At 45.4% G+C, this 19,503-nt stretch overlaps 1 protein-coding gene across 1 annotated transcript in view; it reads right to left on the minus strand.

Annotated features, from left to right (window-relative positions):
• LOC144167563 (calcitonin receptor-like) overlaps positions 1–19,503 on the minus strand; it is a 185,954-nt gene that overhangs the window by 39,136 nt on the left and 127,315 nt on the right. The window contains exon 6 of the mRNA XM_077696790.1: positions 2,328–2,422. Coding sequence (XP_077552916.1) covers positions 2,328–2,422 — 95 coding nt within the window. The remainder of the gene's footprint in view (positions 1–2,327; positions 2,423–19,503) is intronic.

Below are 19,503 nucleotides of genomic sequence, written 5' to 3' on the forward strand. Positions count from 1 at the left end.
TTTGCCATAAAAGCACCACCGCGTGACTAGCAAGCGCTCTCGTCGTCATTGTACGCTTCAAGCTTTGAGAACACCGCTGAACTTGCAACCGCGAACTTTGCCGTGCCATGATGGCGTCGCGAAAACGGGAGGTTCTTTCCCTTCAGGAAAAGCTTTATGTACTAAACGCAGCCAGCGCGGAAGAGAGCACTAAAAGCAGCCAGCGCGGAAGAGAATCGGCATCACTTGGGACCTTGCATTGCCACGCGTGGTATTTTCCAGCGATCGCAAAAAGCGGCAATCCTACATTCTCGAGTTTTTTTTTTTTTTTAGGTTCGAAAGCCTAAGTTGCAGAAATACATGGTTGCAAGTCAGAGCTACAGTGTTTTCGTTCATTTTCGAAGGTTTCCTCACTGCTGCGTTGTCGTGGTTGTTACGTTTGGTTTTCCCGGTCCAGTGAGAAACGTATGAACGGGGTTCCACTGTATATCCTTTCCAGGCACACTTGTTTCATTCCTGTTATGACGTCAGATCTGCAGTTAAAGATTTTGGGGTTAACCCTCCACTACGGCGCGCCTCATCGCCTGCTTTGCGTCGGTGCGTTAAACCCTACAATCAATCAGATTTCGGGTTAAAGATTAAAGACACTCGCTCACAGAGGGTGCCTTTTTGCAAGTTATTTTTTCTAGCGGGCTTCGATGACTTCTTTATCTCTTTTACTCCACGGAGTCATGTGACTAACAAAAGCATCAGTGTTATGATTATGAATACGCGAAACAATAGTTTCGGTTACACTCTCATTTAAGTGAGCGAGATAGCTTTCCCTATAAAACTTGTTGCAAAGCGCTCTAAAAGTTTACTTTTCTGCAAAATGTTTATCAGCGTTTTGGTGTTTTCGTGCCCGTAGCTATCATGCAGTGCTGCTGGTGGTATTGTATGTGGCAAGTAAACAATTATGATTATTTACTTCTGGATTTACGGATAATCTCCTTTTTCGACGGAGACAGGGACGATTGTTTTTTTTTTAGCTTACGAATTGCGGCAGTCGTCGCGAAAGAACGCTGGAATCGATCCTATACAAGCATTGCTGTAAAACGAAGCAAAACTGCAGGACGTCTGACGCTGACGTTCGTACTGAGTGGCGCTCTATCAGAGCGAGCGAAACGGAGCGGTAAGCACACTTTGGTCAACTCTTGATGCCCGCGCTTAAAAAGAAATGCAATGGCACATAGGGAGGCACAGGCAGTGGCCTCGTAGTTTTTATTTTCAATCGTCAGCCGCACCGTCAAAACCACTCTCTGTACAAGCTTATTAGGTTCCAATCGTCAGAAGCAATCGTTCCGCGGTGCTGCGCTTCAGACGCCTCCCGTGTTGTTTTTTAAAGAAAAGCTGCAGCCAGTCGACGAAACCAACCGAGTGATCATTGTAGAACGACCCAAGTAAAACCAGAGTTAGAAATAGCTATACACCTGTCTTTATGATCCTCTCATCTCTATATTCGAGTCATACTGTAAACTCCACTTTGGCCATTTTAAATGCTCGCAAAATAGTCGCAATATCTTGTTTTACGCCAAAAGGATTTTGAGGGGCTAAACGTAAGCCTTTTTTTCTAGTTACCCGCAGCATTCTTTTTATAGGGAACCTAAAAAGGAAATGCCATAGAATATGCAACGCGCGAATCAGTAAGGAGCCTTGATGTTTAGTGTGCACATCATTAAATGCCTCTATCTTCCTGCCTGCTGTGGACGACCTGAGCTCGTCTTTACTTTTCCTACTGCTACAACCGAAGACGAGCTAATTTCAGTCGGAGGAAGGCAGCTGGTAGGGCATGTCGAGGCTGGGATCCGTTCGTTCTATGGCGAGCGTCTCCGTTCCGTTATTTGCCGTGTTTTAGGGGCGCGGGCGTAGCAAACGTGGACACTCACACGCACACTCCCACCCACGTACATGCAAGCGAATACACACGAGCACTCGCTTACACCAATGAGCGCACATCGACCGACCGACCAACCGACCGACCGACCGACCGACCGACCGACCGACCGACCGACCGACCGACCGACCGACCGACAGACAGACAGACAGACAGACAGACAGACAGACAGACAGACAGACAGACAGACAGACAGACAGACAGACAGACAGACACTAAATTGATGGCTAGAGCTCTCGTTGTGGAGAATCCATCTGGTGTGGCGACAACTGGCGATTGGTAAGAAAAAAAAACTGGCCTATATTGTATTACCGGAAAATGCTCCTTCTTCGAGACTAACCAACAGCCCACAAAAATTCTACACGGCACTGAAGCAGACGATAGGGCTCTGTGACTATCAAGCGTTAACACATACCTCGAGAGAGCCGCAGTCGTAGATTGTGTACTCTTTGCCGTATTCTTGGCTGTAGAACCAGGTGCCATTCTCCCAGCAGGTCTTCTTGGACATCTCTGCGTAAGAGAAAAAACCAAGATCACGACAAATTTAGGTACGATCGGGCGGGTTCTGTCAAAAAAAAAAAAGGTACATTTACCACCTTTTCTCCTTTGGACAAAAATGACGGTCGCAATGATTGTGGTAACCTTTTCTACACGCCAAGCTCACGACAGGAACACAGGTATCGATACTGCAACACATCAAAAGTAGAACTCAAGTTGGCCTTCCCATTCGGCCGAGAGGATTGCTGGGTGCTAAGAGACGCTTAGCGTATGACACCGACCTCGCGCATCCGGGGCTCATGTGGACGCACATGAATTTCAGAAGTCTGTTGCGATCCAAGTAATGAACTAATATTTGTTCGCATCGTTTTAGCCCTGTGCGCTTTATGAGGACGCGGAAATCTTTGGCACAAAGCCTCGTCTACAAACAAGTCAAACGTGCAGCTCTCGGTGTGTTTACTCATAAAACGCACGCAGGTAAAATCATGTTTGTTTTTTTTGGCACAAGTTTGTAACTTTTCTCCTGTGTTTTAAAGCAGATAGGATTCACAGCAAGCAGACAGAAAATTGGGCTCATATCTAAGATGCTACCGCTTTCGAAGTTTCCAGGTACGGGCGAAGGATCTCAGCTACCTTTTGCATAGAATCACCTTCAAATATCGTTTTGTAAACGGAAGCTCCAAATAAGTATCAGCACTTGAGGCATTGCGAAGATGAATACGTTTTCTTTGAGCCAACAGTTCAAAAAAGTAATATAGACTTGACTCAAAGCGGAGTATTGACCATACTAAGCCCATGCCAGCTGACAATAACGGGGATTTTGTCTCCTTACCTTATACTTTCTAAAATTCCAAACAGAGAGGTTCATTTTTTTCGCCTTTTTTTCCGTGCTTCGAAGGATTCACGAAGCTATTGAAGACACTCGCTTCTATCCCGCTAGTGTCAAGCTGACGGAAGATTTTTCATTTAGGCGAGAACAGCCTGAAGCTTATGCCTGCGGACACATCCTGCTTTCTGTTTTGTTTCGCGTAGCTTTGTGTCGTAACACTTCTTTCCTACTACTTAGAATTAAAAAAAAAATCTGCTTTGCGCGATGAAAGGGAGTTTTTGGTTTCTGGTGACGTCCTTTTTCCAACGCCTCGCCCTGATTAAAAAAAAAAACTAGGTTAAAAAAAAAAACAAACGCAACAACTCTTTCGCATCTCGTTTTTAAGCAGGGCTGATGCAGCAACTGTTCATAGGGGTTTAACGGGGACCTAGTTTAGAGTTTCCAAGAAGGAAGTTTAGGAGCAGTACGTTACGCACCTCGCATTAGCTAAAAAAAAGTAGCGGAAGAGATCGCTTAAAGAGAGTAAACTCCACAAGGAAACGAATGTTGGCGCTGGCCCATCGCTCATTTTGCATAATTGCGTAGGGAGAGTAAGAAGCTTACTCTGGTTAAGCTCGTGCGTGCGTCTAGCCTGACACCTTAATCTCTCGAAGAAAGAGCTGTCAATGGCTGATCTCGCTTAGAGCAGCGCTTATGAGCGGGACCTGTCTCGCTCGCCTACACTAAAGGCAATCACTTCAAGTTAGGTATTCGTGACCGCGCCGTCAGAGATCGCGTTACTAGTTTACTTGTGGAAGAACAACGGCAGCCATTGAGGCCAGATTACGACGAACTGCAAAATAAGACAGTGTGTACACCCTATGCGCTGGTGGTCCCGAAAATCTCCGCGATTTATTAAGTCCACGTCTTCGCAGTATTTAAGCGACTGCGGAGGAAGCGGCGTACAATGCATGGTATTACGTGTATTAAAAGATATTTCGTCTCAAAAGTTTCGCCCCATGACGCTCATGCACTGAATTTTAATGTGACCGTCATCTTACAAAAAAGCAAACAAAGAGAAAAAGTGACAGGTTAATGGAAGTGATATTTGACGTGGAGAATATAAGTGGACATCTCTGCCAGCGGGGAACCAGAACAGTTGGGGACAAACAGTATAAGGTGCGGTCCGTGGTTGATTCGAAGCACATTTATGAACGAAGAGATTGAAATGTCAGGAAACAGTGGAAAACTAATAGAATATAGTGGATATGTGCGTAAATGGCAGTGAATACCAGCTTTGGTGGCGTAATAAGAGGCAGATCTAGAGAGAAAGCTTCGTCTTGCGTGCACAGTATTCAGGGCTGACATGTTTAATTTGTTTATGTTATTATAGCGTGCAGCGGTGCGGAGGCGCCATTTCTAACCACCTTTATAAAAGGCTACCTGCTTCACTGACAAGAGTGCTGACGCTCATTGTCTTGCTGCAGGGGGGCCTTTCAGCCGAGGCCAACTTCTTCCTTCTCTATACACAATTGGCACCATCGCTGCGAATCAGCCTTAGAAGTGGTTAGCTCAGTGCTTATTTTAATGCACCGTACGTAATTTCTAGCACACATCGAGACGGGGAACAAGTTTTTTTTTCGCAGCTAACATCGTTGAATGATGCCGGCTGTTTTGAAAGCCAAGTGCGCGCGGCGTTTTTGAATTATTTATTTTCTATAAAGCGATGGCTTACAAGAAACGCTGCCATCAGCATGAATGAACGAAAAATCAGCGGGCATCGAGTTTGGGCTGCGCTTAGCATAAGGCATTCCTTGCCATCCAAAACACTCAATGAAATCATGAATTCTGTTAGAAGGGCCGCGACCTTACATCTTACATAGTCTCGAAGCAGTACAAGCGACGCTGACACGAAACAAGCGGCAGCGTAGTGGGTTGAGTGGTCTTCAAAGGAGTCAGAGTTTTTAAAGTGCCAGCTGTATATAGTCTGGGAGGGCTGCATCCGTAACGTGTGACGCCTGCACACATCAGGTGGGTGTGCGCTCCAGTGCACTTACATGCACACACACCACAAATACATGCGCGCACCGTGCATTCATGCATGCAACATACAACGCACATACACATGCATACAGACGTGCGCACATGCAGGCATACATATGTACGTGCATACATGCCCATACACATACAGATATGTATGCATGTGTAAATGCATACTTAAAGAAAAAGAAACTTGGCGCTAAACAGACGTGGACGAAGAAAATATACGAGAGATACGAGAGATACAGATCTGTCGTGTCAGTCGCATCTTGTCTTCGTCCGCTTCGTTTAGTGCCACATTTCCTTTTTCGTTAACTATAAAGAAACTCGCTCACAAGTCTTGTCATATACGCATATATACGTGCATACATGCATATATGCATACATACATGTATGTATGTATGTATGTATGTATGTATGTATGTATGTATGTATGTATGTATGTATGTATGTATGTATGTATGTATGTATGTATGTAATAATACATCTATGCACGAACATACATGCGTACATATATATACACACACACGCAGAAAGGAAAGCTAGTAGCCGCGAGAACTCTAATGAATGCACCTGGGAAGTATGACGTAGAAGTGGGTCGGTTATGAACGCATTGGGAAGTCACGTTACTGAGAGGGACATGGTTGTTACTATATATATATATATATATATATATATATATATATATATATATATATAGTAAGGAAATGAGGGGCTCGTTGAGGAAATACAGATAGGTCAGCAGTCTACGACGCCAAAGGAGGCATAGGGGTGTGGTTAGGCTCTTTTCTTTTTTACTACGGTTAATGAAGTGAACATTTTTTTAATATACAGAAGAAAGAAAGAAAAACACGCGCCCAGAGTGGGGACCGAACCCACGCCTGGCGCTGGCTACCACCCTCAAGTGTCAGATACACTTCTAGTAAATATAAATAGCCCAGAAAGTGAAGGAGAACACAGTCGCCCAGATAGCCGAATTGGTAAGGCATTCGACATGTAATCGAAAGGCGTGGGTTCGGTCCCCACTCTGGGCGCGTGTTTTTCTTTCTTTCTTCTGTATATTAAAAAAATGTTCACTTCATTAACCGTAGTAAAAAAGAAAAGAGCCTAACCACACCCCTATGCCTCCTTTGGCGTCGTAGACTGCTGACCTATCTGTATATATATATATATATATATATATATATATATATATATATATATATATATATATATATATATATATATATATATATATATATATATATATATATATATATATATATAAATCTAGAGAAAGATAAACTCACAAAGCGCGCAGAAATAGTATAAGTAAAGAGTCGGATACACAGCAAGAACAATAACAAACAATGTTTACTTAGGTAGCGGCAATGGGACTTGCCTTCATCAGAGTAAAGTTACATGATTATGGTGTCGCAAACATTGAACACATTTCTTATATAGGTTTGCATAAAACTGTAAGAAGGAATGGAAAATGTTTCGCAAATGGAGAGTGTGCATACAGTCAGGCTACGCCTACGTTACAACATCAACCAACAAACAACAAAAAAAAAAAAAAGGGGGGGGGGGCAAGAGAGAGAAAAAGGGGTCGTGTTAACAATGCAGCGTTCAAGGTTGCACCATGACGGGTCAACGTATGCCGCGCGGGCTGCAAGTTCAGACAATGGGGGAAAATGGTCAACCGCGGTTTGTAAAGAAAGGGAAGAGTATACAGCAAGGTATTCAGTGGCTGGGGAGACTGGTTCTAGGGGAAGCGAAGATGGGTGTGCCCCCAGCGGATGAAGAGAATAGATAGGGGGCACAAAAGAGCATTTCACAGAAGCTAGCAATCGAACAGGAAATAGGTAGGGTCACAAAAGGTTAAACATGAATAGATCACAAAGAGTTAAACATTCTTAAGTGGTGGTGGGAACGAGGCCTCCTTCTCCCGGACAAATGGCATTGTTGAGCCGCATTAAGCTAACAAAGCTGCTGTATTAGGAGAGTTTCTGCGAATTCTGATGGCAAACTCGAGGGTAGGAATAATGAACATAGTTATAAAAATTATGAAGCCGCTAAGTTTATTCGAGGGATAAGCACGTTAGTTTTCCGTAACTTTCATTAATTCCAAGTGTGGCTGACCCAAACTTATAAATGAGATAAGATTCCCGAACCTCGCGGTCGTGGTGCGTTTTGAAGGCGGATTCTAAAATCGTTGCTTTAAGATGATCAAATGCATGCCCGGGACTGTTCACATGTCTTGACAGGGGCAAATAAGGGCAGCTTTTTGCATGAGAGCGGTGATTATTGAACCGTATTCGGAAGGGCGTTTCAGTTTGGCCGATATATTGTTGCCTACAAACAGTGCACTCTAGAAGATATACGACATTAGCGGAGTCACAGTTAAAGTTACCTTTTATATTTACGTAGTAGTCTGAAGCCGTGCTGGTGGCGCGCTGTGTAGTGGTCATGTGTGGGCATACTTTACATCGGGGTTTATTGCAGGGCATGCAGCCAGTAGTTGCCGGTCGGTTGATACGAGAGTTAGTAAGAAAGTCCCCTAAATTCTTATTACGCCGGTAGACAACGCGTGGTGGTTCGGGGAATATGCTTTTTAAGCGGTCACTTTGCATTAGGATATTGTGATGTTTTTTTAGCACGGTTGACACTCTTGGAGCGGAGGATGAGTGGGTTAAAACTAAGTTAGTTTGCGGGTTCCCGTTCGGGGCTTTTTTCTTGCAGATTTCGTTGCGGTCTAATTGGTTGGCTCGCACAATAGCGTCGTCGATAACTTTTTCCGGGTATTTTTTATTCAGGAGGGAGGTCTTGAGTTCTCGACAGTTTGAGTCAAAGTAGGCTTGGTTTGAGCAAATTCTCCTAAATCGGTGGGCTTGGCTGTAAGGTATTGCTGTCTTGCAGTGTCTGACATGGCTACTTCGGAAGTGCAAATACTGCCGCGTGTCTGTCGGTTTTCTATACAGTTTAGTTTGAAGCCGACCTTGGAAGGTAGTAACGGTGACGTCCAGAAAGTTTACACTGTGTTCCGAATAGGAATGAGCAAGGGAAATACTAGGATGGGCTAGATTAAATGCCTCAATGAAGGTGAGGAGTTCCGCCTCACCGTGTTGCCAGATCATGAATATGTCATCAATATACCTTTTATAGTACATTGGCTTTAAATTTTGGGTGTCAAGAAAGTTTGATTCGAGGTGAGCCATAAAGATATTAGCGTAGTTAGGTCCGATTCGAGTTCCCATTGACGTTCCGCTGACTTGCACGTAATGAACTCCGTCGAACTCAAAATTGTTAAGTTCAAGAATAAGCCTAAGGAATGTTTGGAGAGCAGAAGAATCGAAACTTGCAGCCCGCGCGGCATACGTTGACCCGTCATGGTGCAACCTTGAACGCTGCATTGTTAACACGACCCCTTTTTCTCTCTCTTGCCCCCCCCCCCCCTTTTTTTTTGTTGTTTGTTGGTTGATGTTGTAACGTAGGCGTAGCCTGACTGTATGCACACTCTCCATTTGCGAAACATTTTCCATTCCTTCTTACAGTTTTATGCAAACCTATATAAGAAATGTGTTCAATGTTTGCGACACCATAATCATGTAACTTTACTCTGATGAAGGCAAGTCCCATTGCCGCTACGTAAGTAAACATTGTTTGTTATTGTTCTTGCTGTGTATCCGACTCTTTACTTATACTATATATATATATATATATATATATATATATATATATATATATATATATATATATATATATATATATATGTATACACATACACGTAAGTATATAATCTGGAAAGGAAAAAAACTCAAAAAGCACGAGAAAATGTGGTTAGTAAAGACAAAGACAGCAAGAAAAACATTACAAAAATAAAAGTTTATTGACGTTTCAGGAAGAGGACTTTACTTACCACACACACACACGCATATATATATATATATATATATATATATATATATATATATATATATATATATATATATATATATATCTGATGGGTGTCAAAACGGTACTGAACCGAAAAAATAAATAACGGTTACCGGTTCACGACGAAACAGTTCGACCATTGGTTGTGGTTACTGCGCGGTGAGTGTCATGCGTGGATTGTTATTTTTTACGTACTATCGGCTTTGTCATAGCCGACGGACTTTTACTTCTAAGATCAGTTACAACACGATCGACGCCCTCCCTATTCGTGTCACTTGATGAAAGAAGCGGGCACCGATATTGAAATAGTGAAGTTGCTTCTGGCCGCGCGCAGAATATACCATTCTTGCAGCGTACATGCGATATAAAATATGTCTTGCGTTTCCAGATACGCGTCTTGCTGCGACTGTAAGAACATTTTATTTGAACACAATATGAAGGCTAAAATAACGGAAGAACATATTTTGACCTTCTTTAATGTTTTACTTTTATACATACACACAAAAAACCATATTTTAAGATTCGAATTTTTTTTACTTGCTATAGTACATTGGCAAGGCAATGGTGTCCTGGTTATTGTTACGCCTAATGAATGGAAGAATAAAACTAGTTCCGGTAAAAAAAGGGGCAAGGGATGGTGGGGTGAGTGGCAACAAGACGATGTCTTCCAGCAATTTCCAGCGCTCTTGTCACGGCCCTTGTCATTCGTATAGGCCGCGGCCAGGGTTATCAATGCACTCTTCCCTCGGTCTCTTTCGTCCACTTCAATTTGCCACTATCCGGTCTTCATATCCATCGATGAGAAGTACTTCGCGTATGCAGAGGTGGTTGAGGGCGTCGTCGATACGGGGGAGGGGTACACGTCCTTTTTGGTGATTTTGTTCAGTCGCCGGCAGTCAACGCAGAACCTTAATGTGCCGTCTTTTTCTTCACGAGTACGACTGGCGCAGCCCAGGGGCTTTTCGACGGCTGTATAATGTCGTCGCCGAGCGTGTGGTCGACTTGAGTCCGGATGGCTTCCCGCTCGTGTGAAGAGACGCGGTACGGTGACTGTTGGGTGCGTCGGGCTCCAGCTTCGGTTATTATTTGGTGCTTCGCTAGAGGTGCCTGACGTAGTTTTGAGTTCGACGAAAAACAATCTCTGTAGCGACGCAGAAAATCCAATAATTTCTTCCGTTCTTCTTGCGGTAACGCGGGATTCACGTCGAAGGGATTCGGAAGCTTGAAGGTATCTTCGGATGCGCGTTCAAAGTCGGCAACCGCGATCACGTCACTTGCTTCTTGCGTTTCTTCGAGGAACGCAATTGCCGCGCCCCTGTTTAAATGATTGATTGATTGTAGGGTTTAACGCGCCGACGCAACGCAGACGATGAGGCGCACCATAGTGGAGGGCTACGGATTAATTTTGGCCACCTGGGGATCTTTAACGTGCGCCGAAATCTCGTACACACGGCCGTTTTTGCTTTTCGCCTCCATCAGAAAAGCGGCCGCCGCGGCCGGGAATCGAACCCGCGACCTCGGGCTCAGCAGCGCAACGCCTTAGCCACTGAGCCACCGCTGCGGGTGCCCCTGTTTAAATGCCGGTATTCCTCGCTGAAATTAGTGACCAAAACGTGGGATTGGCGTTGCTTAAAGCGCGCAATGCCTCTTGCGACGGAGACACCGCGGTCGAGGAGCAACCTTTGGTTACTCTCCACGATAGCGTCGACGTCAGAAACCGCATCTTCAGAGTAGACGCTGATCATCAAGCTTGCTAGGGGTGGCAGGGTGACATGATCGTCGGCGATCCGTACAGCAGCACGGTGTTCGGGGTTCGGTTCCGGCGTCATGCAGTGATCGGAGAAAAATGGTATAGACTTGGCCTGTAGATCAATTATTGCACTGTTGTCCGTCAAAAAGTCTATTCCAACAATTACGTCACGGGAGCAGTTAGGCAAAATGACGAACGCCGCAGGGCACGTTGTGCCGTCTATGGTGACGCGCGATGTGCACGTTCCAGTTGGCGTCACGAGGTGGTCTCTTACTGTGCGTATGTGCGGACCCTTCCATCTGGTTATAACTTTCTTCAGCTTAGACGCAAATGGTCCGCTCATTACTGAGTAGTCGGCTCCCGTGTCTATGAGGGCGTCTACACGAAAGCCGTCGATGGACAGCTGAACGTCGGACGCTGCCTTCCTCGAGTTCCGGGTGCGCCGTGGCGTCGTATCTCTGCTTGTACGTGTTGACGGCCGGGCACTATGCGTCGTCGTCTTCGTCGTATTCTCACCGGCAGGTTCGGTCATGTCGGGTACGCGTCGTGCCGTTTTGCTGTCGTCGTGTTTGGGAGTCACGTCAGGGTTCGATCGGGTCGTCGGGCTGACAGCATGTCATGGATCATGGTCTTCTGCGAGTCGCTGCGTTGTTGGAGGGTTTTCATTTTTCCGCGGTCGGGCAACTTTACCTCCAGAAGTTGCTGCTTTTAGTTTCCCCCGCGTGGGCTGGGGGACCCTCCGCGTGAGAAGTCAGCAGTGCTACGGTGGTTCGGTTTCTGGTACGGGTAGGGTGAGGGTGAACGGTAGAAGCGGGCTGGTCCTCGGTTTGTGTTGGAGAGGTATTCTTCGATCTCAGTAGGGCGCTGGCCGGGTCGGGGGCGTGGGGCATTGACGGAGAACAACGACGGTAGATGTGGTCGGCTTCTCCGCAGTAATAGCACAGCGGACGATTATCGGGGGTTCGCCATACGTCCTTCTTCCTCATTGTCTGGTTTTGGGCTGCGGGCGACAGTGGATGGCGGTACGGCGGGGCTTCTTGACGACGGGTTGGAGCAGGTCGGGGTCGATGAACAGCCGCGGAGTAGGTCATCGCTTGCGGTTCGCCGGGTGCTTCCGACGGCGTAGAATTCCCCAGTGCGTGTTGGACTTCTCGGATTACGTCTGTCAGGGAGGCGACTTGGGGTTGCGGCGTGGTTGGGAAAAGCTTCCTGAGTTCTTCACGAACGACGGCGCGGATCGTTTCCCGGAAGTCTTCCGTCGCGAATCCAGGGGCGTTGACGGGGTTCGCCAAAAACGCGTTGATTGGTCGATCGTACTGCCTCGAACGCATGTCCATGGTCCTCTCGATCATCAAAGCCTCGGTCACGAACTCAGCGACGGTTTTGGGGGGGCTGCGAATGAGTCCAGCGAAGAGCTCTTGTTTAACTACCCGCATAAGAAAGCGCACCTTCTTCTCTTCTGCTACTTCGGGGTCAGCTCGTCGGAGCAGAATCTTCATCTCCTCAACGAACACTACAACAGCTTCGTTGGGGTGTTGGATTCGCGTCTGCAACAATAGGTCAGCTCGTTCTTTCCACACAACAGTTGTGAATGTCTTCAAAAATTCCGCTTCGAACATGATCTATGATGTTAGCTAGCTCTCGTGATTTTGAAACCAGACTTGAGCCGAGTCTCCGAGGTAGAAAAACACTTGCCTCAGGGTTTCTTCATCATCCGATCTCTTGAAACTTCGGACGGGCTCCAGCTTCTCAAGCCACTCTTCCGGGTCTTCACCACGAGATCCTCGGAATGATGGGAGCTCCCGAGGTTGGTACAGAACGACGGGAGGAATCGCTTGCTTGACCATGGTGCTGGTTGCGACGTCTTCCTTCTTCACTTTCACCGGTAGTAGACCGAGCTCGGGAGGGAGGCCTTGCTGTCGGCGGCTGGTACGAGTGGGACTTGCTTGGCGACTTGCAGAGGGTTTGGGTGAATGTACCCCGCACCTTACCAGATGTCACGAAGTCAAAGACGACGAGTTGTCTACAAGGAAAACACGTTTATTGGAGCGAACTGGTGCTCCCCTAACAACTCAAAGAATACACAGGTGGTGAAGCAGCAGTCAACAAAGTGACGTTCTCAAGCGAGCGTCGGCGATTCGAATGTCGCGGCGTCTGCTCTGCAGGCTTTTATCTTTCGGCGCGAGTGTTTCTGGAACCGTTGAATTACATCCAGAATATTGTAGATCAAAGGAGATTATTCTGGGTGAGTGACATTAGGGCGAAACACTCTGCTTATCTGAATGAGATAGCCCGTGCGGCATAAAAATAAAGAATGGAAGACGCGCTTCGCTTGGCGCACAGATAACAGCGCCGGGCGTGGCCGGGCAGTAAAAACAAACAATAAATGAACAAACTGATACATGGTTATATATATATATATATATATATATATATATATATATATATATATATATATATATAGTGGGTGCGCATTTGTGTACCGGTGTGTAGATTCTACTTCAATGTGCAGTTCTATAGTTCTGAATTTAACGGTGGATGCGAAGCAAAAGAACGTACGGGAAATTATAAGCAAGATTAATATAAACGGTAAGTATTTGCAATGCTGCGACGTTGAATAAAATATAAAAAACGCATCTATTATAAAAGTACACTCCCTAAGATCAGCTGGGCACCCAGACAGTGAAGTCTGTTAGAAAATGAAACACAAACTCAGAGCGCACTGTATAACAAGCAATGGCATAATTCATGCTTCTCGGTGGACCTCAGGCACTTTAACTTAAACCAGAAGTCTCACCCAAAACAAGAAGGACAAAGCAAAACCTTAAAGCTAGCTGACTCGAAGAAATGGACCGGGCTAAGAACATTATGTACTTAATATAGGCGGGGGTAGGGGAGGGTAATTTAAGCGCCTTCTGCATTAACTTCATATAATGCAAAAAAGACAATTAAGAAAATAATAGAGACAATGTGTGGACAGCTCCTCATTAAGATTCTCGTTTTAATTAGGCGCGCCAGATGGCTCATCTGAGCGAGTGAGGGGCTTAGCTGACGCTGCCAACCGCGACGTACTAATATGCGTTGTTCTAGCCTTGCAGACAACGCGTAGCCTGCCTTAGATTTTCATTTCTTAATAGGGTGCAGTAGTGGTTTCTGAGTTTACGTTCTCCTCCACTTTATAACGCTGAATAACCACTTCCGTCACCACCACTACAATCGTAATAATCATCATAATAATCCGCATCCGCGTAGAGGTGTTTCCTAGTCAGCACAGCCAAGCGACGCATGGCGCCATCTAGGCGCATGTTTGAAGCTATGTCCATATTAATGTGGCCCTCAATTTAATCACTCAGAATCGCTTGGTCTCGTGGTGTAGTAGTTCCGCTCCTGCAAAGCAAACATCATAACCCGGAATCAAATCGCGGTACCTCTTTTTTTTCCTTTGTGAAGGGTTTGTCATATTTCATTATTATCATTTATTATCAGGCATATAATCTATTTATGACATCTTTATGCAATATAAATGGGATTTCGGGTATTTTCGTTGCCTTTTGGTCAGTTTCAGCTACTGCTTCTTGTAGGTTTTTGCGAGTTTTCCTGTTTTATGTCGGTTTCGGCTATTCTACACCGTGGTTTTCAACCAATGCAGGTTCATTTTGGCTGTTATTTATTTCACTTCGGGTAGTTTTGTATGGTTTAGGTATGTTTATGCTGTGATATAACCCTCATAATCAAACTCAGGTGACGGCTGGCTGTACTGACTAGGAAACGGATATACGCTTCGCGTCCTTGTTATCGGCATCATTCCCTAAAATCACCATCGTAGTCCTCAATATAATCATTATAATCGCCATCATCATCACGACAATCATCATAACAATCACTACCATCACCACCGCCACCACCATCCCCATCATCATAGTCGTCATCACCATAATCATCACTATCATCAGCCCGTATATGTTTACCGCCGAATGAAGGCCTCTCTCATCGACTTTCAACTCCTCTATCCTGCGCTGTCCGAACACATTCTTTGCTACCAAATTTACTACCAAGCTACCAAGTTGCTACCCAGTATTTCACCCTTCAATCGAACTATCCATCTCCGACTTCAAGAACCATCTTTCGGTAGCCACTTCGTTGCCAATTCTCCGCCTCGCATGTTCGGCGCTACTCAATTCAATTTTCAATTCAGTTCAATTTTAGCATCTAAGCTGTTTAGCAAATTGTAATTTTTCGTGTCCGCAGTTAAACATTCCAAGGCACTGCCCAGCGCACGCACGTGAGCCCGAGCCTCGCGGCGACCGCGCGGCGGTTACCACTACCAAGAAAATGCCCGGCGCTCGTGTGTGCGTGCCTCGCGACGACAACCCAGCGTCGCCTGCGCATTGCCAAGCCAATAAGAAAATGCCGAGCGCTCGTGTGTGCGTGCCTCGCGGCGACCGCCCAGCGTCCCCGGCGCGCGTTTGTCAAGCCAAGCATACCCACGTAGGGAGACTGGTCAAGACTGACCAATAAAAAATCTCCAGCGTTCGCCGTAGTCGTGGCAACACTTGCTCGGAACGAGAAAGACACGTCATAGCGTACGCCCCTAAAAGGTGATGTGCGGGGATTATCACTTCCAAAAAATGAAAGAAGCTCACACTTATAGCAACAATGGTGGAGCAAAGGTCGTTGCGGCAGCGAAAAAGAAGCAAATCGGCTGCGATCGTGGACTTGAACCGTCGTGACGGTCGTGAAGGTTGCGTACAGCTTCGCTAGTCAAGTCTTACGCTTTAGTGTGAGCTTCCTTCATTTTTGTTTTCTAGAAGACCTACTAGAATTCCTTGACAAAGAGCTGTTAAAGACAGCTTGACTGATGCAGAATTGTTTGTTGAGATAAACAACTCCAGTTGTTCAGCTCAACTAGGATATTTTCCACCAGTTTGCTCCCTAATCCAAGACGCTTGTTTCCTATCTCTAAGCGTTACTTCTATCATTCATATTTTAATGGCTCTTTGCGCCTTTCCAGTCCTACTTAAGCATCTCAAGCCCAAAAGCCTAACCGGCGAGTACCGAGTTATCAAATGTTCTTTCACTTTTGCCCTCACCGAGCGTACCGTAACTGTTACCTGTTGCTACTCGTCGAATACAGGCCTGCTGAAACATTTATGTTACAGTGAGTTTCCTTACAAGTTGCTTATATTATCCCAAGTTTGTTTGAAATGAGTCATCGCCTGCAGTACGCATTGTTTCTATACCAATAACCGTATTGTACTCATATATGCATACCTATTTGGTTTTTATGTATGTAGTCATCGGCCAAAACATTCAGGAATGCCATTGACCCAAAAAGCCGCAATGCAAACCCTGGGAACCTCGTCGGTGTGTTAACGGGATCGTATCGGAAAACCGTTGAAAGTAATACAAAAAAAAATGGTTGTGACTTAACTCAATTATGCCTCGGAGTGCGTAGTGAGAGGTACGGTCAATGTTATTGTTTAGCTTGGTTCTAGACGGTTACGACGCTTACGATCGAGTCGGTGTCCTTGTCGCAAAAAAACATATTTTAGTGCTAATTTTGGAAGTATGGGTTTTATTATGAGAACATACAAATCAATACGCGGATTTGAATCATGAGGTAGTTTTTGTGTTCCATAACTTATAGAAATTTTTTAAATACCAAACAAATCTTCTCCGCCACCTCAACACCATTCAAAAGAAGTATTCATTATTTCAACACCCTTTTTCCGAGAAGGGTGTAAAGCTACAAATTATGGTGTTCGAAACTAAGAAAAATGGCGTAAAAAATGGTGTTAGAAAAAGGGTGTAAGAGACCGCCAACTAAGAAAAAAGGTGAAGCGACCTCCAACTTTGGAGGCATTTTGTACCTGTGGACTGAACATTTTCTACAAGCGGGGGGGTGTTTTGTTCCTCACGATGTTTAAAGCAATATGAATCGGCATAATTTATTTGCCAGTGAAGCTCTTTAAGCTTGAGGTAGTTTCGGTGGCGTAAGCAAAAACATACAAAGAAAAAGAACTGCGGCACCTGTAAAGGGTGCACCACTGCAGATAGGGTATTACAACAGTGAAGTCGGCTTTCGAGCTTGTTAGAGTGTGAGCACAAAGGGCGTATGCGTATGCGCACCTCTCACTATACCATTTCAAAGGCACTAGTCTTTTTTGGATTCTAAAAGGCAAAAAAATTGGCGCAGTTTGCAATAGTAGTGCAAGGCTGGAGAAACAACGTAGCTGGGGGCCGACCTAGCTTGTTTCCCCCTTGGATCCCCTGACAGTAGGGGGAGGGGGGGGGGCACACACACTGGAACAGCCTTGTAAAATCCGGTTAAACTTGGCCTCACCCCTCAGCGGTCATCCTAGCTTAGCAAGAACATTGCAAAGCTTGGCAAACATAACAAAGCTTAGCAACACCGGAAGAAACTATGTCGACCCCAAGCTGCGCTGTTCTTTTTTTGCAACTGAACACCTATTTCACACCGTTTCAACAACCTACAGAAAGCCAAGCATGTTACAGTCGGTAAACACCCTTTTCGCCACACGACTATAGTCTTTTTTAATTTTGAAGGTTCAAATTGGTGTTTCCCGTGCCAAAGCTAAACTTGGGGCATGAGGTCCACCGCATATAGAAACATATGAGCAATGATTTTTTTTGCGTTTGAAAATTTCTTGCCAGTAGAGGAGTATATGAGGGGATGTCTTCTTGTTTACAGTGCTATTATGCATCCAAGCATGGCCTTATTCAATGAACACCTGAACACCTTTTCCACACCCTTTCAAAACCCTAAGAAAAACCAAGGGTGTTGAAGTGAATCAACACCCTTTTTTTCACACAAAAAGGGTGTAGAGCTAGGAAAAGGGTGTTGAGATTCAAGAAAAAAGGTGTAAAGGCCTCCCAACACCTTTTTCCACTTATGCTACACCCTTTTTGGCTAAAAGGGTGTCAAAAAGATTAGTGTGTACGATGCAACCCCGGCTCCTCGTCTGTTGTTGCAACGAGGTTTCACCGGGTCCTTCTCTGACGTCATGCCAGATGGCGCCGCGAGCGGCGCTGCCAGCTGCGGCGGTTTAGAGTTCCTGTATATCGCCTAGGGGAGCTATATACAGGAACTCTACGGCGGTTCCTAGGGAACGCTCAGCTCGCGCTGCGGCCACCGGCCACAGCAAAACGGCGAGAGTAAGGCCATTGTAGCTCTCACTACAAAACTGAAACTGAAACTCAAGTAAAGCTAACTTGCGGAGGAACGATTGCCAGTCTACTTTCACAGCTGACAGCGGAAACACGCCCCATAATTTTCAATTCATATGCTCGACAAACTGAATAACCCGCAAGGAAAGATTTCGGAGCGTTTAACCTTTCGTTGAGATTGGCCACTAAAAATGCGCTGGGGCCAGGTAATCTACTATGTACTAAATGATGCTCGCACGAGGTACGGGGACTACGACAGCGATACACCTGTGTGCGATCTTCAACAACCTGTTGTCGACCTTCTCGCTTCGCCGTAGTGAAGCTCGGCTTCACTGCTACACACAAATGCATGGCTAAAGAGAGATTTTTAGTGCAATATACGGTGCCTGATATTTGAGGTATAAAGGCCCAAAAGGCTTTAATTATACGCATTCCAATAGGCAGCGAAAGTATTGCGCATCACGCGTCAAAGACGGATATACGGATTTTTCTCGTTGAGCCCTAATTGAAATGATGAAGCGTTCACAAAGCGGAGAACAATGTACTAAGACGTTGTTGTATGCTATGCTGTTATTATGTGTAGTTGATATTTTCCACCCACGGTGGCGCCAATTTATAACCCAGGCAAAGGAAAAGTATCGGCGTTTGATATGCTAAGCCAACAGTAAATACTAGTCTTGCACTTAGTCATAAAACTTAAGGCTACCCAAAAGTGTTTCCGCATGTTCTCCATATGCTTGGCGTCCATACGTTCTCCTAAATTGCTCGATAAGTGCCGAATTTCTACACCTATATATGTGCGTTGCCGGTGCTAGGCAACATTTATTGAAACCACCTCGAGAAAAACGTCTTAGTAGATTCGAGCCCGTCTAAAGACAACCTGGGTTCTACGATCAGCGTAATTTCTCACGTAATAGGCAGCGCCACATGGCATTTACAGAAATTCGCTCATTTGTGAAGCTTTTTTATTTCTATTGTTTTATAGAAAGCGGTCTTGACACGAAAGCGGATACCTGATTTTGGAGCGTTTGGAACGCATTAGGCTGAAGTCTTCAAAGTCTTCCGTCATCGTCTTCGTAGGCTGTTTACCCCAACGTATATGTTATAATGCATTGTGGCCCTTTTAGACAGCCATTATGCGGGCGCCTCGGATCAAATTTTTCGGGAACGACCTTTCAGCGGCGCACGCAGTACAAGGAGGGAGATTTCAATAGGTCCCCTTTTGTCCCCCCCCCCCAAAGAACGCGGGGATTAATGAAAACCGATTATTCATTTCACAAGCACGTCACCGCTCTCACGCCAACTAAGCGACGTGAATTTTCATCTAGGCCCAACAATAGCGTCCCACATTTTGGCATGCAGGCCTCTGGCTAAACTCGGCTGCCAGTTCCC

Source organism: Haemaphysalis longicornis, unplaced genomic scaffold (assembly GCF_048455015.1).
Source record: "Haemaphysalis longicornis isolate Haplotype H1 unplaced genomic scaffold, Haemaphysalis longicornis Haplotype H1 scaffold_2, whole genome shotgun sequence".
NCBI lineage: Eukaryota > Metazoa > Arthropoda > Arachnida > Ixodida > Ixodidae > Haemaphysalis > Haemaphysalis longicornis.